This window comes from Mytilus galloprovincialis, chromosome 5 (assembly GCF_965363235.1).
Source record: "Mytilus galloprovincialis chromosome 5, xbMytGall1.hap1.1, whole genome shotgun sequence".
Lineage (NCBI taxonomy): Eukaryota > Metazoa > Mollusca > Bivalvia > Mytilida > Mytilidae > Mytilus > Mytilus galloprovincialis.
In genome coordinates this window covers 60,873,769-60,900,538 of record NC_134842.1, presented here as the reverse complement: position 1 = coordinate 60,900,538, position 26,770 = coordinate 60,873,769, and the positions used below count along the sequence as shown (strand labels likewise).

The window sequence follows — 26,770 nt, the reverse complement described above, 5'->3', positions numbered from 1 at the left end:
GCTGCAGAATTCTTGCTTTGTTGAAGACCCATATGTGGTCTGGGATGTTTTCTGCTCTTTGTTGAAGACCCATTGGTGGTCTTGTGATGTTTTCTGCTCTTTGGTGGAGTCATTGTCTCTTTGTCACATTCCCTGTTTCCTTCTCAATTTTATTCATCAGTATTTCATTAATAGGTATTATGAAAACTATGTATTCATTGAGATAATATGGACTTTTTTGCTTTTGTGTAAGATGACATTTGAAGCTAAGAACCCTCCAGAAAATAATTGACAGCTTATATTTTACAATATCCATCAGCAGAAAAAATCACTCTCTACCAACATCAAATAAATCAATTTGATTCGTATATTCCTTATCTAATACTGAAATCAATCAGAATTTTAACTGGTATTGTAAGAAAGTGATGAATCAATGTGATGTATGAGTATTTTATTTTGAAATATGTGACAGCAAATGATGCTTATCCAAAATGGTCATCATGGTTTGATATATAGGCCCATATGAAAATACATAATATTTTCTACTAGAAATTTGTTAGAATACAACTGAGGTACTTGAATTGGTATTTTTATTGGTAATGTGATATTCTTACTATGAAATTCATGCCTGGCATGTTCAATTTAGCAAAAAGCATAAAAAATGTGCTGACTTTATATGTTGGCAGTAGGACACAAAACTGGCCAGGTTAGTTTGTATATCCAATAAGTTAAAGGTTCCAAAGAAAATGTTGTCTTGGTGATCTTATTTAAACTTTATACTTGTAGGTCAGTCATTATAAGTTTTCCTTATCATGGTCCAGAATTTTACCACAAGGGACAACTAATATAACTAATGCTGCTGGGATTATGTACTACAACCAGCTGATTGATGCTTTGATTGATGCTGGCATAGAACCTGTAGTTACCTTATATTATTGGAATCTACCTCAATCTTTAATGGACATGGATGGATGGTTGAATGAGGATACTGCGACCTTATTTAATGATTTTGCTGACCTTTGTTTCTCATTGTTTGGTGACAGGGTAAGTGTCTATATGTATTCATGTTAAGGTATTTAGTTAGTATTAAATTTCATTTGAGCTGAAAGATTGGATAAAAAAATATTGAGTGAATGTTTTAATATATAAAAACTAAAGCCCTAAAAATGATCAAAAATATAGGAAATAGTCAACCATTTAACAAAGAATATTTGCTGATAATATAGGAGTTTGTAATTTTGAGTTTTCAGCTTTTAACTATAACATTAAACCACACGAAAACATTTGTTACTATCAACTAAAGCAGTGATAATATACTCTGGCTTATATATGATAGCTCATCTGCAAAACTGTGCATACCACTATATGACCAGCTGTATATTGATCTATCCTTGCTTAAGGTAAAGACATGGGTGACAATTCATGGTCCAAAGGGCATAGCATTAGATGGATATGGAAAAGGAACTACAGCTCCAGGATTTACCAATGAGGATGGTAGAAGTACATATCTAGTAGGTCACAATCTATTGAGAGCCCATGCCATGGTTTACAATACATATGACAAAAAATACAGAGATGTACAAAAAGGTATGTTGTATCTACTTGGTTTCAAAGGGAAGTAAGAAATCATTGTAAGGGGACATTATCTTTTGCAGTATGTTCATCTCTTTGAGTGTCCACCAATATGTCTGTCCTGTATCAGGCTAAGTTTTGGTTTATGATAGTTGAGGTTGTGGTCACATCGACTTGAAACATAATATACATGTTCATTATAATATAAATTTAGTTAGATATATGTATACTAAATAGTAATAATTAGTTTGGGTCCCTAATTTTGCATTTCACTAACATGTAAATTTGATAATGGGAGTGAGGCATGATGGTATTAACTTATATTCTTGTTTTTAAAGTAGTAATTTTTAATGATTTTGATTAAACCTTAAGATATAGATTTATTTGTATATATATTAAAGGTAGAATTGGAATATCACTTGAGGCAGCATGGAATGAACCATTGAGGAAATACAGCCCTGGAGATTGGAATGCAGCAGAGAGAGCTAATGCATTCTATTTTGACTGGTTTGCTAATCCTATATTTGGAAACGGTGACTATCCAGATATAATGAAATCTACTGTGAATGACAGTCGTCTGCCAATGTTTACTTCTGAGGAGAAAAAAATGTTAAAAGGTGAGTATTAATTTAAAAATCAAAATTCAAGTCTGTTTATGGCAGTTACTGCAAGTATACACTTATGAGGAAAAATTTAGTACAAAATTTTTGTCAGTTGATGTTTAATGGTCTATTTCAGCTGTCTTTATATGGTGTTTTGTTGTTTATTGTCAAACAATAAATCGCCAAAATTTGATGTTAGGTACAGTGTTCAAGAAACTGAAAATGAACAAAACCTAATTCATAAATATAAAATAAAAAGCAATTATTACAAGATTTTTCTGGTCAAATACTGAATGTATATATATTTTGCAGGCTCAGCAGATTTTCTTGGACTTAATCTTTACACAGCTTACCTCGTTACGACTGCAGAACATACAGACATGTTGACAGGTATTGCAAAAGACACTGCAGCCAAGTTTTCTGTAGACAGCAGTTGGAAGAAGTATGCATATATGATCTTTTGTAATTGGTTATTTTAAAATCTGAAGAACTTTTTTTTTAAATACCTGTGATGATAATATTTTTAAAATCCATTGTTTGAGAGTATTTCAGGATTCATGAGACATTATTATCAATCTCTGATTACTTTCAGACAATCTGTCTATTTGGTTGTTTTGACAGATACTTAAAACTACAATGTCCAATCTTTTGCAATTAAACATTTATAAAAACATCCATACAATTAATTATACTGCCTGAAAAATAATTCTGGAGCATGTATTCCATGCTTTTCATGTTCTAAGTTGGCCTGTTTGTCTGTCTGTCCATCCATTAATAAAAAACAAATTTGCCTTTGTTAGTTTGAATATGAAACCTATATATGTGGAAGATATGGGTCAAATTCAGATTTGTATGATTGATTACAATGTGTTATTTCTGGATGATTTCTCCTTTTTCTTTGTATTGTATTATATTAATGAATGTTAGTAACTCTTGAGTCATCCAAAGGGGTAACCTTTCTTGTATCTCTTTTAGGACAGGTTCATCTTGGTACCATGTTACACCTTTTGCAATGAGAAAGATGCTGAACTGGATAAAGAATAAATACCCTGGTATCCCTGTATATGTAACTGACACAGGAACCAGTGATAATGATGGCACACTTGATGATGTCCATAGAGTAGCCTATGTTAAAGAATATACAAATGAAGTGTTGAAAGGTATATTGGAATAAAAGGGGAGATAAATAAGACAGCAATTCATTCACACAAAATTGTTAACCCTTGTACTGCAGGACGTCGATATAGTGACGACCTGTATAACTTTACTCTACTGCCGGTCGTCGATATATTGATAACTTCCGGTAGTTTTATTCATTGCCGGTCGTCGCTATATGGACTGTCTATACAACGTAAAGGTTTCGAGTTCTAGCCAATCAAATCACGCAGCTATTCTTATTTTTAGTCAGTATTACATCAGAAGAAGGATTTCCCCGTAGAAAGATGTTTTCATTGGTTGGTTCCAGCATTCCATTCTAAAATTATTTTGATGACAAAATTGACCCCGTAGTTTGTTTACATTCGAGTTTGAAACAATGGAAGTCGTCAGAGAAGTAGCGGACGGAGATGCGTTTTTATAGCAAGTAGACCCTGAAAATCGTGATTGTGTTGAAGAAATAATTCTAAATGATGATGTGTAATAAAGGATTTTTATGTTTTGATGAGGATGATCTAGAAAATGATGAAAAAATAGCGACGTTTAACAGGTGGAAACCTGGATACATGTGGTCTCGCTTTTGATGCTTTAAAGAAGTTAAAACTCTCCCGTTGGACAAAATCCAGTGATCCGATGATAGATTTCTTTAGTTTAATTATTGATTAAAATTTCATAAATAAATTAGCTGAAGAAACAAACCGATACACTATAACTTTTTTCGTCGGAAAGGATAATAACATTGAAACCACACTCGTGGTTCATATTCAAATTACCAGGGTTGACATGAAGTCGTGTTTCACGAAATAATGAAAATATAATATTGAAAGAGCTATTTGACATTTAAGTGCTAATTAAATAACATAAACAAATATGTATAATGATCAAATAAATAAAAACATAATTTTTCTACTTTTTATTTGATTTAACTAAATAATTTCATAATCCACTGTCACTTATTTTACACTATGAAATTCTGCATTCAATTCTGCAAAACAAATACATTCAATGTTATTTTCTAAAATGTTCAGAAATTAAAGAAAATTAACAAAACAATAACATGGTGTAAAAGTGATAAATTTCTGGAAAACAATTCCGCACAGTAATATGCAGAGGCTAATTAGCATCATGGCACTGCAGTGAACTGATAATCTATTTATAGCTGGCAGTACTAGGGTTAAAAAAACTACATTTAGAGTCATCAGACTGTGTCTAATGGTGAAAAATTTGGCAGGCAATATAACTAGCTTTGAATCCTGATTATACACAAGTTAAGAAGGAGTTCAACAGAGAATTAAACACACTAACAATAAATACTCAACAGAAATCAAAACATGAAGAGGTTGCTGTGGCCATTGAAAAACATCCTGGCTTAGTACTGAAACATGAAGATGTGTAAGGGTTAAACTTTTTATTAATTTAGTAATCTCTATCATCATCAGTAGAATAAAAAAAGTTAAAGTTAATATTATGCATTTAAAAAAACTGTTTTCATTAATTCTAACTTAGATCCTTTTATAAATCTATGATATTCCTTGTTAAAACTATTTTTTCTGCACATGAAACTTATCTTATATATTATTTCAGCAATTAGACTGGACAACTGTACTGTTGAAGGATTTTTTGTCCATACATTAATGGATGGTTTTGCCTGGGAGAGTGGTTACAATGAGAAGTTTGGACTTTACCATGTTGACTTTAATGACCCTGGTAGAAAGAGAACTGCCAAAGCTTCAGCTGTATACTATAAAGAACTAATCACTGATAATGGATTCTACACAGAAGAGCCAGTACCTTCCATGCCATTTGAACCAGTTAAACAGAAAACTAATGTACATAACTTGCCTATGTTGAGTGACTTTTATTACGGAACCTTTCCAGAAAATTTTGCATGGAGTGCAGCTACAGCAGCTTATCAGATAGAGGGTGCTTGGAATATAGATGGTGAGTTGTTATGGTTTATGGGATATACAGGTTTTCAGTAGATGTATTGTTGAAAGTTAAAATTTTATTGATGAAATTCTTTCTTTAAATTTTTTTCCAATGTTGAAAATAGTTATAATAGTGAATACCAGTGATAATGTTTTACAAAGAAAAAATACAATATTTTGATACTAGTAGACATGTTTTCAGTTAAGATCCTTTTAAGTCTTTACAAAATAGTTTATTACAAAGTAAATGTATGATTCTGATTTCACTGACACATGTTACATAGTTCTTAACACCATTAATACTAAAATTTGATGATTTCATGGTATGGACCTAGTTGATAGGTGTTTTTTCAAGATTGTTTATGTCTTCGATAACAATGTTACTGAAGCTTCAAATTTATGTATGACATAAGTCATCACTATAAAATGAGAAATCAGATCTATATATATGTAGACATTCTACCAAAACATACTTGAAATCCCATAATGCTACACCAATTGTAAATAGGTCCAATGAAATGTTTATATTTTGTGACATTTTAGGTAAAAGTGAGAGTATTTGGGATGTACGAGCACACAGTGGATTGTTAGACAACAATGCAACAGGTGATATAGCCTGTGACAGCTACATTAAGTTACATGAGGACATTAGGATCTTGTCGGAAATGAAGGTACTTTACGATTATTATCCTATACTAGTTATTATATCATTTTCTTAGGTTTATATGTTGGGATGCTGTCTCATTGATATGAACCCATATGTTGTATTATTCGTTTAAAAAGAATATTTGATAATTAAACTACTAAAACAGTGTATTATATACTATGAAATTGGAATTATTTTATTGTGATCATTCAAGGATTTTGTATAATTGCTAATTCTTGTGTATGGTACTTTAAAAGCACCTTATATGAATATTCAGATATAAATGAAAAAAGAAATATACTATATGATTCACAGAAACAAAAACATGTAGTCATAATTCATCTCAACTATGAAGAAAAATGAATGATAGTAAACAACGATTTGGTCAATGGTTATAAAATATGATAACTGTAAATGACATTTTAGATGACACATTACCGTTTCTCTCTGTCATGGCCGAGGATTTTACCAGAGGGCACGTCAGGAAAAGTGAATGCTAAAGGTATACAATACTACAACATGTTGATTGATGGATTGATAGATGCTGGGATACAGCCAATGGTTACACTGTATCACTGGGATCTACCTCAGACCCTCCAGGATCAGTATGGAGGCTGGATGAATGATTCCATGTCAGACTTATTTACAGAGTATGCCAGAGTGTGTTTCAACAACTTTGGTGATAGGGTAAGAGAACATTACTTCAAATAATATAGTAGAGCTGTTATGAAGATGAGGTTTTTTTTTTTTTTTTTTAAAGCAACATATCATGATACATATGATAAGGAACAATATAAAATATTTCATTGCTTCATGCTTTAAGAAATAACTAAAATAATAATTTATCATTTTATTTTAAACTCTTAAATATATTGATAAGGTCAGAGAACCACACCCCTTCCATCCAAAAATGTCTAATTTTTTAATGACTCTATGGTATATGTTTTCCATTTTTCTGTACCTGTGGAACAAATTGTATACATGGAGCCTACACTAAGAAAATGTTAACTCTATTATAAACAATGTATAAACTTTGTCTCAATTATCTTAAAAGAATTTGATTTCAGGTGAAATTGTGGATTACTATAAATGAGCCCCACATGGTATCAGTACTAGGCTATGGAGATGGGACAATGGCTCCAGGTATAAAGGGTTCTGGTACCAAGGACTACATAGTCACACACAACCTAATCAAAGCACATGCCAAGACTTACCATATTTATGATAAGGAGTTCAGGAGTACTCAGCAAGGTAAATCATTGTTTACATATTTAGAAGCAGTAATTTTACCCCTCTATGAAAGGACTATATAGTTTCTTGATATCTTTGAAGAGTGTGCACATATATACTTTTTTCTGTTACTTCTCAGCAGCTACAAGTGATAATTTCTTGATATATATATATGAGACAAAGCTTCATCTCTTTTTGCCTTACTGTGTGAGACATTATAACAATCAGGTTAATTATTTTGCTTAGGATAGTTCACCAAGAAATTGTGGTAACATCAACTTCAAACTAAGTACACATGTTCATAATGGTATGATTATATTTAAAATATGCAACATTAGGTTTTGATCCTGATTTTGTTGTTCACTGAACATAGAAATGGGAAGTAGGAATATGGCATTTTAACAGGATTTAAATTGATATACAAATTGATTAAGTCATCAAAAGGCACATTGATTAGTTTGTAAAATAAAAGCAACAGTGATTTAACGAGGTTCAAAAATCATAAATCGATTGAGACAAAACAAATCCGTTTTACAAACAAAAACCAAAGGGAAACACGTCAACTATAAGAGGAAAACAAAGGAACGACAGGAACACTGAATTGCAACAAAAGCAAATGCCAACATTAAACCAACTATTTGATAACACCTGCCATATTCCTGACTTGGTACAGGACATTTTAATAAAGAAATGGTAGGTTGAACCTGGTTTAATTGCTAGCCAAATCACTCGCTTTATGACAATGTTAAAAAATATGGCTAAAATGACAACACTACGTGACAGTAGTACAGCACAAATACACACAAGAATATTCATCAAAGATAAACGCACAAACAAACAATATAGTATAGACACAACATGCAAACCGCAGATCAACAAAAAGATATTCAATCAATGACAGACCCCACTGGATATCACAAACAAAGACACACTTTCATTTCTTGTACTAACATATATTTACAGGTCAGATAGGTATTTCATTGAACTTTAACTGGTTTGAACCAGAGGATACATTAGACCCTAGGGATTTAGAAGCTTCAGAGATAGGGAACCAGTTTTGGATAGGCTGGTATGGACATCCTATATTTGTCAATGGTGATTATCCTGATGTCATGAAATCCAAAATAGCAAACAAGAGTGAGGTTCAGAACTTACCATCAAGTCGTCTGCCTAGCTTCACAGAGGAGGAAAAGAACTATATCAAAGGTATACATTATGACATTTCTTTAGAGAGAATAGAACAAAATCAAAAGTCAGTTCCAGCACCATAGACTCAAACCATACCTGTCAACTGACCCGTATTCTGCGGGTGTGACCCGAGATTTTCACAATTCTGAGGGATCACCCGGAACACCCGCCGGGTCATTGAAATAACCCGGGAATTCCGAAAATGACCCGATTTCACCCGTATTTCTTAGTCTTGAGATTGATTTCATAAGTAATATTCCTTTGAAATACCGGCAAATTCGTAATTCTTCCATGAACAGGAAGTTCATCTAGCTATGTAAACTGTCAAATTAAGTGACTCATTAAGTGCATGGCTTCACTTGACAGCTTTGGTGTCAAACACACTGTTAATTAACACCAATTACCTTAGCTTTAGGTCGTAAATAAATTGCACCATCGGTTACAAACTGAACTAGAGTTACTTCCCCTTATTTGTCACCATTCAAAATTATTCCATATATTTACGTTTTATGGGTGAAAAAGATTAAATCCTCCAAAATATAGAATTCAAATACATATTGAAAAATAACTATTCATTATTTTTATACCTTTCTACAATTTTTAAAAAAAAGTTGAAAATTATTTTTTACATTTATACTTCCTTTAACTGTATTACTATATTTTATCATAGTCTAATTTCCTTGTTGATTATAAATATTGTGGATAAAGGCTGCAAAGTGAATAGTCTCAAACATTTAAGAATTACATTATATTCTAGTGTTTGATGAGTGTATTATTTTTTTTCAAAAAGTAATGCATATAAGACTGAGTTTCACAAATTTATAAAAGTCTCTTAAAGTGCAATGAAATAATATTTAATAAGATTTAAAATGACTTAACAAAGTGAACATGCATTGATGTTTTGGTATCTTTGATATACATTATAAGAAAATGTACCATAAATACTGAAATTCAGCTCGAAAAAGTTTGTACGCGTTATGACCTGAGATTTGATTCTTCAATGCAGGTCATGACCTGCATTTTCATCGTCACAGGTTGACAGGTATGCTCAAACTTCAAATCGCCTTACAATTAATTAGGTTTGAAGAGGGTACTATTGTGACGATTTTTGTGTGGGAGTACAAGTTACCATCACTTCAGAATCTAGCTACTAAATAATAAAAAAATTCTTAATCTGAACATTTATCAGTGTTGATTGTATTATGAATATCTTTCCATTTGTAAATATATAATTTTATGATATTTCAGGATCATCAGATTTTCTTGGAATTAATTATTATACTTCTGACATAGCAACATTAAGATCCTCATCATCCTATAAAGTCAGTTACTATGAAGATAGGGATATTGACCAGTACAAAGATCCATCATGGCTAGGGTAAGAGTAAGATAGGGATATTGACATGTACAAAGATCCCTCAAGCCTTGGGTAAGAGTAAGATAGGGATATTGACCAGTACAAAAATCAATCATGGCTTGGGTAAGAGTAAGATATGGATATTGACCAGTACAAAAAACCATCATGGTTGGGTTTAGAGTAAGAAGTAAGATAGGGATATTGACCTGTACAAAAATCAATCATGGCTAGGGTAAGAGTAAGACGGGGATATTGACCATTACAAAAATCCATCATGGCTAGAATAAGAGAAAGAAGTAAGATAGAGATATTGACCAGTACAAAAATCCATCATGGCTTGGTTAAAGTAAGATAGGGATATTGACCAGTACAAAGATCCATCATGGCTTGGGTAAAAGTAAGATAGGGATATTGACCAGTACAAAGATCCATCATGGCTAGGGTAAGAGTAAGATAGGGATATTGACCAGTACAAAGATCATTCATGGCTAGGGTAAGAGTAAGATAGAGATATTGACCAGTACAAAGATCCATCATGGCTAGGGTAAGAGTAAGATAGGGATATTGACCAGTATAAAGATCCATCATGGCTAGGGTAAGAGTAAGATAGGGATATTGATCAGTACAAAGATCCATCATTGCTTGGGTTAGAGTAAGATAGGGATATTGACCAGTACAAAGATCCATCATGACTTTGGTAAGAGTAAGATAGGGATATTGACCAGTACAAAGATCAATCATGGATCAATCATGGCTAGGGTAAGAGTAAGATAGGGATATTGACCAGTACAAAGATCCCTCAAGCCTTGGGTAAGAGTAAGATGGGGATATTGACCAGTACAAAAATCCATCATGGCTTGGGTAAAAGTAAGATATGGATATTAACCAGCACAAAAATCCATCATGGCTAGGATGAAAGTAAGAAGTAAGATAGGGATATTGACCAGTACAAAGATCCATCATGGCTAGGGTTAGAGTAAGATAGGGATATTGACCAGTACAAAGATGCATCATGGCTAGGGTAAGAGTAAGATAGGGATATTGACCAGTACAAAGATCAATCATGGCTTGGGTAAGAGTAAGATAGGGATATTGTAACGATTTCGCCCCTTAAACCGAGTGGTAAGTTAAATTGAATAAGGAGGCTCGATCGAACATAATTTGCATGGATCCTTTGAGTTGGTATATGGTTGAAATAATAACTAAGTCAGGTAACATTTCATAGGTATTTTATATAATATCTATATAATCAAATATTTACAATTGATCATAAAAACATAAATTCATATTTATAAACAATTTGCCGTAATCATCTCATAAAAGTTTCTCTCTGCTAAAATGAAAGTAGATTTCCAGAAAACCTCTCTCATCGTATTTATAGAAAGTTGACTAAGTGGAATGACAGCTGTTGGGACTTTACAATATACATTTCACATAGAATTATTTAGGTAACACACATATAAATATATAACACAATGTTCATTTCTTCCAATAAATGTTCTAGGCTGGCTGTTCAACATCTTCTTCTGTACCACAAGCTCCAGGTGTGTATTTAAACCAAACAGGAACATCTTCTCCTAGATTATAGATATGGCTTCAACCTGTATATGACATCATTAAGTTTATTTACAATAATATATGGGCAGGGGTTTCACTTCATTTTGTTTGAAGGGGCCAATTAGAGATTTAAGCAGGCCCAAACCTAAAAGGGGGGTTTGGGGGGCTTGCCCCCCCGCACGATTTTTTTTAAAATTAGACGCAAAATCCTGCATTCTGGCGCATTCTGGGCATTAAATTATAGTTCTGAAAATGTCACTTTTACCACTAGCCCCCTTGTTTTTTAAACAAAAAGGCTTAAAAACCTGCATTCCTGGCATAAAACTATAGTTCTGAAAATGTCATTTCTACCCCTCAATGATTTAAAAAAAAAATTAGACACAAAATCCTGAATTCTGGCCATGGCATAAAATTATTATTGTTCTTAAAATGTCACTTTTACAGTACTACTGTTAATGTAGGCAACCTAAAGTTTTTCTAAGTCAATGAATGAAGTATTATCTAACATCACCAAGTGAGAAAGTATAATATTGAAGTATTTTCATTTTTATCACTTTAATAAGAGATTAATTATTATAATGATTGATGGATACAATTCAATGACACTTATGTATAACAACTTGTTATCCATGCCAAAATAGAGTTCACCAGCAACAATCGTCCTCAAAATCTGATTCATCCTCAGAATAAAAAAATACTACATTGAGCATCATAATTTATTTCTGGCTTGATATTGACTAATTGTTGATAAAAGGTTACATGTACATGTAGTAGCAAAAACTCTGAACCTGACAAGAGGTTAATTTTATTTAGATAGGGACTTGGGACAATAAGAAAATTATGGTGCTATTTACATTTAAAACCAGATTCTTGTCCTACCTTTGAGGACCCCTAAAAAATTTGGACAGTACTTCCCCTGCACGCAGCAGTTTTAAATATCCCCCTTCCCATTATCCCGGTGGTATGAAAAGATGTGTAAAGAAAGAAAAAGAAGAAGTGCTGGCCAGGCTCATTTATAAGAAAACACGAGCTTCCACTTCTTCTTAATTTCATTTGAAAGCTTTTAAAAGGGTTACATACCTCACAACTGAAAGTATTATGACCAGAAATATATCTGATTTGGAACGGGACCTGTCAATGCAACTTTTCATCGATGTACCCTGCCCCCTTTTCGGATGCTCTGTAGTTGCCGGCAGATCGACGGGGCCAGTTGTAGACATCAATTAAACAGTAAAACTATAACGTCATTCAAACTGTTCCAAATCTTGTCAAACTACATAGTAATCCAAACCTTTTCTACTCTTTGACGTGGTAGTTGTTAAAGTGAAAAAAATCATGTTGTGTTCTGGGTACTCCGTAAACGGAGGGATCTACGTACATACATACATAATGAAGACTCGAGAGCTGCGAGGGTACATACTATTCATTGAATCATAACAACGATAAACACGTGTGTCAAACAGGAAGTCTGAAATAACAGCCAATGAAAATCGTCGTTGCAACCGCATGTCGGTTTAAAATATAAACACAAATCTTCGAACTCCCTCGAACTCCGTTGTCATGATTTTAATATAAAAAGATCTCATAAAAAAAAAATAGGACTTTTTTTTTATTCAGGACAACTGAATCGGCCAGAAATTGAATTTAACAGGTCAAAATGGCCGGCGGCCGGTTCTTAATGAAAACACTGTATGGGCCTTCCCAATTATTTTGTAACTTTGGACACAATCCTTTTACACGACGAGGATTGTGCAACCATACTGGATCTCCTGCATCAAATGTTTGCATCTTAGTTCCAACATCATAATTTCTTTTCATCCTGTCGCTTGACAGTTTTAATTTATTTCTTGCAAATTTATGAATTACCTCCAACTTTTGGGATAATTCATATGCATTAACAGTTTTTAAATATAAAAGTGACTTTTCAGTCTCTGGTCTACCCAGAACTAAATCTACTGGAAGATTAACTTCTCTTCCAAATAACATGGAACATGGAGATGTTCCCAAACTCTCATGTTCTGATGACCGATAGGCCAACATTAATAAATAAATATATTCGTCCCAATCTCTCTGGTGTTTGCTTACAAAAGCAGATAACATCGTCTCAATAGTTGAATTAGACTTTTCAACCATACCATCCGATTTAGGTCGGAATGGTGTTGTACGGGTTTTATGGATACCCAAAATAATACACATCTCTTTGAACACATTAGATTCAAAATTAGACCCTTGGTCTGAGTGGATTGAAAGAGGAACCCCAAAAATGGTTACTATTCTTTCCACAAATTTCCTAGCTACTGTCACTGCTTCAATGTCTGGAATTGGTATAGCTTCCGTCCATTTTGAAAAATAATCCTGAACTACCATCAGATAGCGATTATTATTAACACTTATGGGTAAAGGTCCTAGAATGTCAATAGCCATTCTTTCCAAAGGAGCACCCACAAGATACTGCTTCATAGGGGCCTTAGGTTTTTTACAATGTGCTTTCTTAGAAGCACAAATATCACATTTGGTACACCAAAATTTAACATCCTGTCTCATTTTATACCAAAAATATCTCTGTTTTATTTTTGATAGAGTCTTTCTTACACCAAGATGACCACCAGTCACTGTGTTATGTACTTGGTTCAACACGAACCTTTTAAAATTAGCTGGAAGAACAATATGTAGATCATAATGTTTTCCATTATAGCTTTCCCACTTTCTATATAAGATTCCATTGACAAGAATTAAAGAATTTAATCTTGACCAATAAAATTTAACTTCAGGACTCATATGGGATACATCTGCCCATATGGGTTTAACTTCATCTATTTTCCATTGGATAATTATACTGATTGCATCATCAGATAATTGAGATTCTGAAACATTTTCAAAATTTATCTCTTTAACTGGGTCGTCCTTCTCATTTTGACTGCAACCATAATCCTTAGATCTGGTACAAACTCTTACTATCTCAGACAGAACAGGGAGTACATCAGGGTTTATCTCTGGACCCTTACTTCTAAATTCATTATGAATTACATGACTTTTTACTTTGTGGCACGTCTCGTCACTTGTCATGTTTGGCCAATCTTCATTTTTACTAAGACACTAACATCTTGAACATTTCTGCAAGATTCACAAATAGTGACATTATCATTACATTTTTCAACCGTTAAAACGTTTTTATGAGTTGGAACCAATTCATAATTTATTTCTGCTCTAGCACAGTGAGGACATTCTTTGTTATAGCAAGGACGTCTACTTAGGGCGTCTGCATTATTATGGGACCTTCCCGCTCTGTGCTCAATTTTAAAATCATATGATGCCAGGACCTCGAACCAACGAGCTAACTGACCTTCTGGATTCTTAAAATTGAACAACCAACTTAATGCACCATGGTCACTTCTATCCTTGAAGTATTTACCATATAAATAATGGTGAAAATGTTTAATAGAGGCTACTACAGCTAGTAGTTCTCTTCTGGTAACACAATATTTTCTCTCAGATCTACTGAAAGTTTTACTAAAGTAACAAATTACTTTTTCTACTCCATCCTGGAGTTGGGATAGCACTGCTCCCATGCCAACATTACTCGCATCGGTATCCAAAATAAATAAATCCTCCCTAGTAGGGTAGGCTAAAATAGGTGCACTAATTAAAGTAGTCTTTAATTCCTCAAAAGTTTGTTGACATTCTTCTGTCCAGACAAACTTTCGGTTTTTCTCAGTAACCTTATACAAAGGTTTAGCTTTATCAGCATATTTCAAAATAAATTTTCTATAATAGGATGTTAATCCTAGAAAACTTCTCACATATTTTATACTCTTGGGCACTGGCCAGTCCTTAACTGACTGAATTTTATTAGGGTCAGTAGCTACTCCACTTTCGCTAACAATGTGACCTAAAAATTTAACTTCTTTCTTAAGAAAGTTGCATTTCTTGGGATTCAGCTTTAAATTTTCTGCTTTTAATCTTTGAAAAACTTCTTTCAAGTTCTTCATATGGTCCTCAAATGATTTTGAGAAAACAATTATATCATCTAAATAAACTAAACAAATTTTCCAGGTCAAACCTGATAAAACTGTTTCCATTAATTGTTCAAAAACAGGGGCACTATTACATAAACCCATTGGCATCCTCTTGAACTGCCAGAGACCACCCCCTGGAAAGGAAAAGGCTGTTTTTGGTCTATCTTCTTTGGCTATTGGAATCTGATAATATCCTGACTTTAAATCGACGGTCGAGAAGAACTTGGAACCCGACAATGAATCAATAGTGTCATCTATACGAGGTAAGGGGTAGGATGGGCGTAAAACCAATAAATTTACGGCGCGAAAATCAATACAGAATCGCCAACTACCATCTGACTTCTTCACTAGAACAATATTGGAGTTCCAGGGACTTGTAGAAGGTTCTATAATATCTTGCTTAACTATTTTCTGAATCTCATCCTTCATTCTAGCTAGGGGTATTCGTCTGGGTCGCTGACGTACTGGAGGGTGATTTCCAGTATTTATGGTATGTTCAACTCAATCAGTTAATCCAATGTCCTCAGAGGACTTTGAGAATATGTCACTATATTCTATTAAAAGGTCTCAAAATTTTCCACTTTGATCTGTATCAAGATTAGCTTGACAAAACTCAAATACTTCATGTAAATAATCAGGTAATTGTCTCCCCTTATTTACTATAACTGGGCCACCAGCCACACTATTAACAAACTCAGAAGTTTGAATATCTTCTTCATCTACTTTATTGCAGGTAGCAATAATTGTACCCTTATATAAAGTGCAGGGCTCTTTATTCATATTTATTATCCTCAAAGGAATATTATACATCTCTGGATGTACAATTGATCTTGCCACCAATAAACCATTCTTCTCCATAAATTTCTCATTAGGTTCTATCAAACCAGCTAAACCTCTAAAAATAGGTTCATCTGACTCCCCAGAAACAATCATTTCTGAGTTGGGAGGTACATCTACTGTCTCTTGTATAGCAACTCTATAACAAGATTTAGCACTGCTTGCATAATGATAACATTGAATTATCTCCCCTTTAATCTTCAACTTATTTTGACTTAACAAGACATCACAGTCATGGGTCACAAGAAAATCCATTCCAATGATACCGTCATTGGAAATATCAGCCACTAAAACATTGTGGTGATAAATATAATTTCCAAGACAAATTTCCACATCAACTTGTCCTATAAATGGTGGACTATCACCAGTAGCAGTAATTAAATTAATATTTACAGGATTCATTTTTGGAAGTAATGAGGGATTTATTTCATCAATAAATTTCTTACTTAAAATAGTAACATTTGCTCCTGTATCCACAAGAAAAGCTAAACATTTATCATTAATTTTAGCTCTGACAAATAGTCCCTCGTTATTTGCCAAAGATTCATTAATCTTTATCGACTTGGGCCATTCTGTCCCGGCCTGGCTCCGACCCCTGAGTCCGACCTCAACTGGTTTCCCTGTTGATAGTAATTAGGTTGATTTTGTCTATTTTGACCAAAGTTATTATTTCTCTGGTTAAAATTTCTATTGCCCTGACCAAAATTCTTATTCTGGTTATTATATCCTCTCTGACCATTTTGATAGTTCCTCTGTTGGTTACCTCCCCCTTGGCTATTCCTATTTTGGTTTTGGGACATACCCTTTATATTTCTGGACAATGAGATCAGTTCTCTTTTAAAATCACTCAATTCATTTTTTAATGATTTTAAATCTTCCCCCTTGTCATCATTCAACACTGTATTAAATTTAGTATCAGTTTGAACTGAATCTGCTTTTCTAAACATGCGACCTTTTTGTCTCTCTGCTAACTTCAATGTCTCTAGCCTAACAGCTAGTGTTTCTGCCTCATGTATAGATTTAGGGTTAGATTCCCTAAGTCTAAATCTCAGATCAGCATCTGGTAAAGCATCTATAAAATGTTCTAGTGCTAACACACTAGTTATTGTGGATGGGGCACTTGGATAAGATTGCCTAGTCAATTTCTTAATTGACTGAGCCAACTCAGGTAAACTTTCTTCTTTACCTCTCATACGGGTCTGGAGTTTTGCCCTAAAAAGTTCTGATTTCTCAGCTGAACCATATCTATTGTCCAAAACTTTTACTAAACTATCATAGTCTTTCCTAGATTCTTTATCTAGTTCATTTAAAAGAGCTCTTGCTCCCCCTTTTAAACTACCAGCCAAATATAAAGATTTGGTGGCATAATTCCAACCATTTATTTCAGCTAAAATTTCGAATTGAGCTAAATATTCATTTAAATCTTCATCTCCCTCATACAACTGTGGCTTCATGGTTACATTACTAAACTTGGGTGAATGGGTATGGGAATTGGTCAATCTTGGAACAGGAGGTCTATCCAGAACAGCATAGTTTTGATTTATATTACACATTTTATCTTTATTAAATGAATAAATATGATCTGTGTTTTGTTGTTGTTTTTCTGTATTTTGATTTGTCTGATTAGCTTCATCAGGAACTGCTTGCCCAACATCTTTAGATATGTTTTCAGTGTTTACCATGTCACTCATGTGATTATTGTGATTTACTAAATCTTTATTTTGTTCCATCATTTTGTAAATACAAGAAATATTTTTCTTGTTGTCATGTACATCATCTTCAATTTGGCTAATGTGACCCTCAATAGAAGAAATTTTGTCTTCAAAATATCTTTTTATCTGATTTACAGCAATGATAACTTCTTTTTGACAATTAGAAAACTCATGGGTTATCTCCCCTAATTGGTTATGAAATAAACTTTTAAGGTTTCTTAATTCATTCATAAATAAGTTTTGTTCTTTGTCATGGCTTATTGTCTGCCCTGCATAGTCAACACTATCAACCTTCTGTTCATTTAAAGGAATGGTAATTTCCCCATCATTTACCTCTTGGAAAGATTGATTTACATCTATAATTACTTCTCCAGAATCATCCATAACATACTAAAATATTAATAATTCTTATTATAAAAATTTAGTGAAATAATTAAACATCAAGGTAATATACTAAAGCTTCTTTAGTATAATTCATAACTTATTTATTTCAACCACCAAATTCAAAGTTAATAGGATCCCACATCTGACACCAGTGTAACAATTTCGCCCCTTAAACCGAGTGGTAAGTTAAATTGAATAAGGTGGCTCGATCGAACATAATTTGCATGGATCCTTTGAGTTGGTATATGGTTGAAATAATAACTAAGTCAGGTAACATTTCATAGGTATTTTATATAATATCTATATAATCAAATATTTACAATTGATCATAAAAACATAAATTCATATTTATAAACAATTTGCCGTAATCATCTCATAAAAGTTTCTCTCTGCTAAAATGAAAGTAGATTTCCAGAAAACCTCTCTCATCGTATTTATAGAAGGTTGACTAAGTGGAACGACAGCTGGCGGGACTTTCCCGTAGGTCGAAGGTCGTCTTCTTCTTCAAAACAAACAATTGCCATGTGTTAGAAGGTTTAGTTTTCTTAAAACATTCAAAACCTTCACACTAAATTATAAGGACATCAAGACAGCATAAATTCCGACTGCTCTTGCAGGCGGTGAGATTAAATCTAAAGTTCGTTTCGTCAACCTTCTATTTATAATTTTCCGGTCAATGGATCGACCAATCAAAACGTTTGTTATGTTCACAGGCAATCTCGTGTTGCAGACCGCCAATACACAAATAAATATGGCTTCTCTTGTAAATAAACTATGGCACTGCTGGTATTTAGACGATTACGGCTAAAACACAAGTTATTACATTAAGAAAATAAATAAGCAAATAAGGTAAACACATTATCGCATCATGTATCATTGAAATACATGCCGACCAACCGTGAATATTCTGTATGAGGTGACATTCCATCGTAAAAATAGCGTTGCGAAAACGTAAACAAAAACAGCTGACTCATAAAATTACTACTGTAAACTATGGATAACACGTGATCCATTAATTTAATAATACGATCACTAAATCGTAACAATATTGACCAGTACAAAGATCCATCATGGCTAGGGTTAGAGTAAGATAGGGATATTGACCAGTACAAAGATGAATCATGGCTAGGGTAAGAGTAAGATAGGGATATTGACCAGTACAAAGATCCATCATGGCTAAGGTAAGAGTAAGATAGGGATATTGACCAGTACAAAGATCAATCATGGCTTGGGTAAGAGTAAGATAGGTATATTGACCAGTACAAAGATCCATCATGGATATGGTAAGAGTAAGATAAGGATATTGACCAGTACAAAGATCCATCATGGCTAGGGTAAGAGTGAGATAAGGATATTGACCAGTACAAAGATCAATCATGGCTTGGGTAAGAGTAAGATAGGGATATTGACCATTACAAAGATCCATCATGGCTAGGGTAAGAGTAAGATAGGGATATTGACCAGTACAAAGATCCATCATGACTTTGGTAAGAGTAAGATAGGGATATTGGCTAGGGTAAGAGTAAGATAGGGATATTGACCAGTACAAAGATCCATCATGACTTTGGTAAGAGTAAGATAGGGATATTGGCTAGGGTAAGAGTAAGATAGGATAATTGACCAGTACAAAGATCCATCATGACTTTGGTAAGAGTAAGATAGGGATATTGACCAGTAAAAGGATCCATCATGGCTAGGGTAAGAGTAAGATAAGGATATTGACCAGTGCAAAGATCAATCATGGCTTGGGTAAGAGTAAGATAGGGATATTGACCAGTACAAAGATCCATGATGGCTACGGTAAGAGTAAGATAGGGATATTGAGCAGTACAAAGATCCATCATTGCTTGGGTAAGAGTAAGATAGGGATACTGACCAGTACAAAGATCAATCATGGCTAGGGTAAGAGTAAGATAGGGATGTTGACCAGTACAAAGATCCATCATGACTTTGGTAAGAGTAAGATAGGAATATTGACCAGTACAAAGATCAATCATGGCTAGGGTAAGAGTAAGATATGGATATTGACCAGTACAAAGATCTATCATGGCTAGGGTAAGAGTAAGATAGGGATATTGACCAGTACAAAGATCCATCATGGCTAGGGTAAGAGAAAGATGGGGATATTGACCAGTACAAAGATCCCTCAAGCCTTGGGTAAGAGTAAGATAGGGATATTGATCAGTACAAAAATCCATCATGGCTTGGGTAAGAGTAAGATATGGGTATTAACCAGCACAAAAATCCATCATGGCTAGGATAAAAGTAAGAAGTAAGAAGGGATATTGACCAGTACAAAAATCCATCATGGCTAGGGTAATAGTAAGACAGGGATATTGACCAGTACAAAAATCCACCATGGCTAGGATAAGAGAAAGAAGTAAGATAGAGATATTGACCAGTACAAAAATCCATCATGGCTTGGGTAAGAATAAGATAGGGATATTGACCAGTACATAAATCCCTCAGGGCTTGGATAAGAGTAAGATAGGGATATTGACCAGTACAAAGATCCATCATGGCTAGGGTAAGAATAACATAGGGATATTGACCAGTACATAAATCCCTCAGGGCTTGGGTTAGAGTAAGATAGGGATATTGACCAGTACAAAGATCCATCATGGCTAGGGTAAAAGTAAGATAGGGATATTGACCAGTACAAAGATCAATCATGACTTTGGTAAGAGTAAGATAGGGATATTGACCAGTACAAAGATTCATCATGGCTATGGTAAGAGTAAGATAGGGATATTGACCAGTACAAAGATCAATCATGGCTATGGTAAGAGTAAGATAGGGATATGGACCAGTACAAAGATCCATCATGGCTAGTGTAAGAATAAGATAGGGATATTGACCAGTACAAAGATCCTTCATGTCTTGGGTTAGAGTAAGATAGGGAGATTGACCAGTACAAAGATCCCTCAAGCCTTGGGTAAGAGTAAGATAGGGATATTGATCAGTACAAAAATCCATCATGGCTTGGGTAAGAGTAAGATATGGATATTAACCAGCACAAAAATCCATCATGGCTAGGATAAAAGTAAGAAGTAAGAAGGGATATTGACCAGTACAAAAATACGTCATGGCTAGGGTAATAGTAAGACAGGGATATTGACCAGTACAAAAATCCACCATGGCTAGGATAAGAGAAAGAAGTAAGATAGAGATATTGACCAGTACAAAAATCCATCATGACTTGGGTAAGAATAAGATAGGGATATTGACCAGTACATAAATCCCTCAGGGCTTGGATAAGAGTAAGATAGGGATATTGACCAGTACAAAGATAAATCATGACTTTGGTAAGAGTAAGATAGGGATATTGACCAGTACATAAATCCCTCAGGGCTTGGGTTAGAGTAAGATAGGGATATTGACCAGTACAAAGATCCATCATGGCTAGGGTAAGAGTAAGATAGGGATATTAACCAGTACAAAGATCAGTCATGGCTAGGGTAAGAGTAAGATAGGGATATTGACCAGTACAAAGATCATTCATTGCTAGGGTAAGAGTAAGATAGGGATATTAACCAGTACAAAAATCCATCATGGCTAGGGTAAGAGTAAGATAGGGATATTGACCAGTACATAAATCCCTCAGGGCTTGGGTTAGAGTAAGATAGGGATATTGACCAGTACAAAGATCCATCATGGCTAGGGTAAGAGTAAGATAGGGATATTAACCAGTACAAAGATCAGTCATGGCTAGGGTAAGAGTAAGATAGGGATATTGACTAGTACAAAGATCCATCATGGCGAGGGTAAGAGTAAGATAGGGATATTGACCAGTACAAAGATCAATCATGGCTAGGGTAAGAGTAAGATAGGGACATTAACCAGTACAAAGATCATTCATTGCTAGGGTAAGAGTAAGATAGGGATATTGACCAGTACAAAGATCCATCATGGCTAGGGTAAGAGTAAGATAGGGATATTGACCAGTACAAAGATCCATCATGGCTAGGGTAAGAGTAAGATAGGGATATTGACCAGTACAAAGATCCCTCATGGCTAGGGTAAGAGTAAGATAGGGATATTGACCAGTACAAAGATCCATCATGGCTAGGGTAAGAGTAAGATAGGGATATTAACCAGTACAAAAATCCATCATGGCTAGGGTAAGAGTAAGATAGGGATATTGACCAGTACAAAGATCCATCATGCTAGGGTAAGAGTAAGATAGGGATATTGACCAGTACAAAGATCCTTCATGTCTTGGGTTAGAGTATGATAGGGATATTGACCAGTACAAAGATCCATCATGGCTATGGTAAGAGTAAGATAGGGAGATTGACCAGTACAAAGATCCATCATGACTTTGGTAAGAGTAAGATAGGGATATTGACCAGTACAAAGATCCCTCATGGCTAGGGTAAGAGTAGGATAGGGATATTGATCAGTACAAAGATCATTCATGGCTAGGGTAAGAGTAAGATAGGGATATTGACCAGTACAAAGATCCATCATGGCTAGGGTAAGAGTAAGATAGGGATATTAACAAGTACAAAGATCCATCATGGCTAGGGTAAGAGTAAGATAGGGATATTGACCAGTACAAAGATCCATCATGGCTAGGGTAAGAGAAAGATAGGGATATTGACCAGTACAAAGATCCTTCATGTCTTGGGTTAGAGTAAGATAGGGAGATTGACCAGTACAAAGATCCATCATGGCTAGGGTAAGAGTAAGATAGGGATATTAACCAGCACAAAGATCCATCATGGCTATGGTAAGAGTAAGATAGGGATATTGACCAGTACAAAGATCCATCATGGCTAGGGTAAGAGTAAGATAGGGATATTGACCAGTACAAAGATCCATCATGGCTAGGGTAAGAGTAAGATAGGGATATTGATCAGTACAAAGATCATTCATGGCTAGGGTAAGAGTAAGATAGGGATATTGACCAGTACAAAGATCCATCATGGCTAGGGTAAGAGTAAGATAGGGATATTAACAAGTACAAAGATCCATCATGGCTAGGGTAAGAGTAAGATAGGGATATTGACCAGTACAAAGATCCATCATGGCTAGGGTAAGAGAAAGATAGGGATATTGACCAGTACAAAGATCCTTCATGTCTTGGGTTAGAGTAAGATAGGGAGATTGACCAGTACAAAGATCCATCATGGCTAGGGTAAGAGTAAGATAGGGATATTGACCAGTACAAAGATCCATCATGGCTAGGGTAAGAGTAAGATAGGGATATTGACCAGTACAAAGATCCATCATGGCTAGGGTAAGAGTAAGATAGGGATATTGATCAGTACAAAGATCCATCATGGCTTGGGTAAGAGTAAGATAGGGATATTGATCAGTACAAAGATCATTCATGGCTAGGGTAAGAGTAAGATAGGGATATTGACCAGTACAAAGATCCCTCATGGCTAGGGTAAGAGTAAGATAGGGATATTGACCAGTACAAAGATCATTCATGGCTTGGGTAAGATTTTTACAATGTGGAAAATTATTTGTTGAATTGGTGATTGTTTGTCTGCTGTATTTTATAAAATTTACTGTTTAAATCAAAGTAGAGGTGCAGGTGTTAATGTCTTTGAGACAGCAACCCAGCAACACAAGAACCAAAAGATATCTAGAGGTCAACATACTTAGTATGATCTTCAAGGGTTTCCTGTAAATGGAAATTTTCGTGGCAGTTTGATTTTTGCTATTTTCGTGGTTAAAAGTGAAATGCGAAAATAAAATGACCGTGAAACTTTCAAAGAAAACTCTATTTATAAGATAAAGACCATACATTATACATATACATATATATGATAGTAATTGCAGAGGACCACTGCATAACTCTAATTTTGCAGACGATAGATTTATACCTTAAATCATACATTGTTTGTCATTATTGTGCTTCTAATGGAAAAGCAATGATAAAAATCATGACTTTAATTTAATGGTAAACATCTCAAGCAAGCTGACACTACATACATTACAGATATTGTTATGTATACAACACCTGTTACACATATGTAATTGACACTTGTCAATCAGTTTTAAAAATACAAAGATTTTATAAGATCAAAAGATCGATTTTAAATTATCATTTATGCTGCCAGTGTTTTATTTTAATTCATTGTTAATTAGTTTTTCATTATTGTTATTGAGTATATATGTATGTGTTTTTACAACCAAAAATGATACAGCTTTTAATTTCCTTTCACATCAATGAACCGAAAACAAAAGATTTCTGAATGATTTTATCACTTGATTTACGATACATGTGAAGCTGTTCACTTTCTAAATGATTTATGAACATATTTATATAGGTCAGGGGGAAATTGCAAATTCAAAACGACGCGAATTTAGATTGTGTTATAAAATCTCGAAATTTCCCAGTTTTCCTTAATTCAATGTTGTAATCTTTTTAGATCTGGATCTTCTTGGTTGAAATTTACACCATGGGGACTACGGAAGGCCCTAAATTGGGCCAAGAATCATTATGGAAATGTACCCATCTATATCACAGAAAATGGTGTGTCAGACAGAAATGGAAGTTTAGAAGATGATCACAGAATATTCTACTTTAAACATTACATCAACAGTATGCTGAAAGGTATAACGTCAAGTATAGAATACATTTTTGATGATAATATGCTTTCATTATATGCGTGTATTTTTTACTTGAAAAAATAGAATAAAGGGACCATACTACAACTTGTAAAAGAAAATGAAAATAAAAAAAATGAGTGTGGGAAGAAAATCAAGGAAATAGTCTACAAGTAATTCCACTTCAAAAAAGCAAAATCAGATGAAAATTAACTTGTCAAGGATATGCAAACCAAAAGAAAAAGCATTTAAACAAATTACTTTAATAGTAAGTATACAAAGAAAATGGATAGAAATATATGATAATCAGTTTTCTTTTGATTTAGCAATCAGAATAGATGATGTAGATGTGAGGGGATACACAGCATGGTCATTAATGGATAACTTTGAGTGGAACAGAGCTACCACTGAGAGGTTTGGGCTTTACTATGTTAACTTCACAGACCCAGAAAGACCAAGGATACCAAAGGCATCTTCAAGATTTTTCAGACAATTGATAGAAACAAATGGTTTCCTTCCAAATTTTGAAATACCCCGGGCTCCATTTGAAGCAGTTAGTGACCACAGAGATCCCAATAATCTTCCTATGTCTGATGATTTCTACTATGGAACCTTCCCTGATGACTTTGCTTGGAGTTCTGCCACAGCTTCCTACCAAGTAGAGGGTGCTTGGAATGAAGACGGTAGGTATATAATAATGGGATAGATATTTATACAATATTTGAGTAAGGAACCAAATTTGTGTAATCAACACCTCTAATCATTTAAACCAGACCCCTGAAACTTTACAGATTGCACATATTTTGCAGTTGTGCACATACTGTTATAGAATTGTTTGAGGAATTTCCTCATTTGCTAGACTTTTGATCTTTCAATTTTTCAGCAAAATTTAGTCATGCAAACTTGTCATTTGAGATTTGTCACATATTTTGAACAGTGGATTGAGAAAATTTTGCATTTTTGTGGACAATTGATTTCGCTGTTTTTCAAAAGTCTGCATACAACCCCCTAAAAAAATTGTGTATTTTGTTGAACATTTTAATTCATTGTTCCCACAAATTCCTTGAAAATTGGTTTCCAACAAATAGTAATGAATCCAAAGTAGCAGAGGTTATCAGTTATGGAAGGTTTGGGACTGTCTTGATCTTGCTTCTGAACTTTTTACCTTTTCATCTAATGTCAAGAACTATACCACCAATTCAAACACTATTTCTTTTATATATCATTCATTTCCCTGTCAGCAAAGGATTTTTGTTGTACAGTAGACTCCACCTAATTGGATATCGGCTAAATGAATATATCGGCTATTGTAATATTTTTTCAAAACACAAAACCATTCCCTATATGTTTAATGTTAATTGCATCGTGTAATTGAATATTGTATATAAGAATATATCGGCAAATCGGATAAGAATATTCAGGTAATTTTGTTAAAAACCATGTACAATCGGATATTTTCAATGTTTTTCTGACAGGAAATGGTCCCTGAAGTTACGAATTTACAATCTTACAGACAAGAAGATTTTGTTTTTAATAAATAAAAAGGATCTTTTTCTTATTAAATTGTTGTCTTTATTCATTGGTTTCCTTTGACATGTGAATGACATGCCCTTTTACTTCAAATGGTTTGAATTTATTTATAAATTATACAAGACTCAGTTGACAAGGGATTGAAGTACGTTGCTGTTGGGAGAATTTTGATTAAACTCAAAATGCTCATAGAATGAGAAATATAATCTATAAAACTGAATGTACCTCCTTCTGAATAATTTATTACAATATAAATATAAATCCCTTTTGACAAGAGAAATCTGACTTTTGTCAGTTCTAAATATTTTTTCACATGTGCAAGAGGTGCATAGCAAAGATAACCATGTGTCATGGCCGCCATATTGGTTTGTTTACAAATTTGTGAAGAAGTCTCTAGAACCATGACCTAAATATAAATAGTCTTCGGAAAACGTTAACTTTATGCAATAATATTTTATCAATCATGATTATTTTCATAAATTTAAATTTGATTATTTAAAGAAATAAAATTAT

The 26,770-nt window shown here is 34.0% G+C and overlaps 1 protein-coding gene across 1 annotated transcript in view; it reads left to right on the top strand.

Annotated features, from left to right (window-relative positions):
- Window positions 1-26,770, top strand: part of LOC143076178 (uncharacterized) — a 125,157-nt gene that overhangs the window by 67,298 nt on the left and 31,089 nt on the right. The window contains exons 24-36 of the mRNA XM_076251871.1: window positions 766-1,023; window positions 1,380-1,566; window positions 1,953-2,168; window positions 2,466-2,595; window positions 3,129-3,313; window positions 4,893-5,249; window positions 5,780-5,907; window positions 6,309-6,569; window positions 6,950-7,133; window positions 8,076-8,318; window positions 9,549-9,678; window positions 24,550-24,734; window positions 25,054-25,410. Of these exons, the coding sequence (XP_076107986.1) occupies window positions 766-1,023; window positions 1,380-1,566; window positions 1,953-2,168; window positions 2,466-2,595; window positions 3,129-3,313; window positions 4,893-5,249; window positions 5,780-5,907; window positions 6,309-6,569; window positions 6,950-7,133; window positions 8,076-8,318; window positions 9,549-9,678; window positions 24,550-24,734; window positions 25,054-25,410 (2,821 nt within the window). The remainder of the gene's footprint in view (window positions 1-765; window positions 1,024-1,379; window positions 1,567-1,952; window positions 2,169-2,465; window positions 2,596-3,128; window positions 3,314-4,892; window positions 5,250-5,779; window positions 5,908-6,308; window positions 6,570-6,949; window positions 7,134-8,075; window positions 8,319-9,548; window positions 9,679-24,549; window positions 24,735-25,053; window positions 25,411-26,770) is intronic.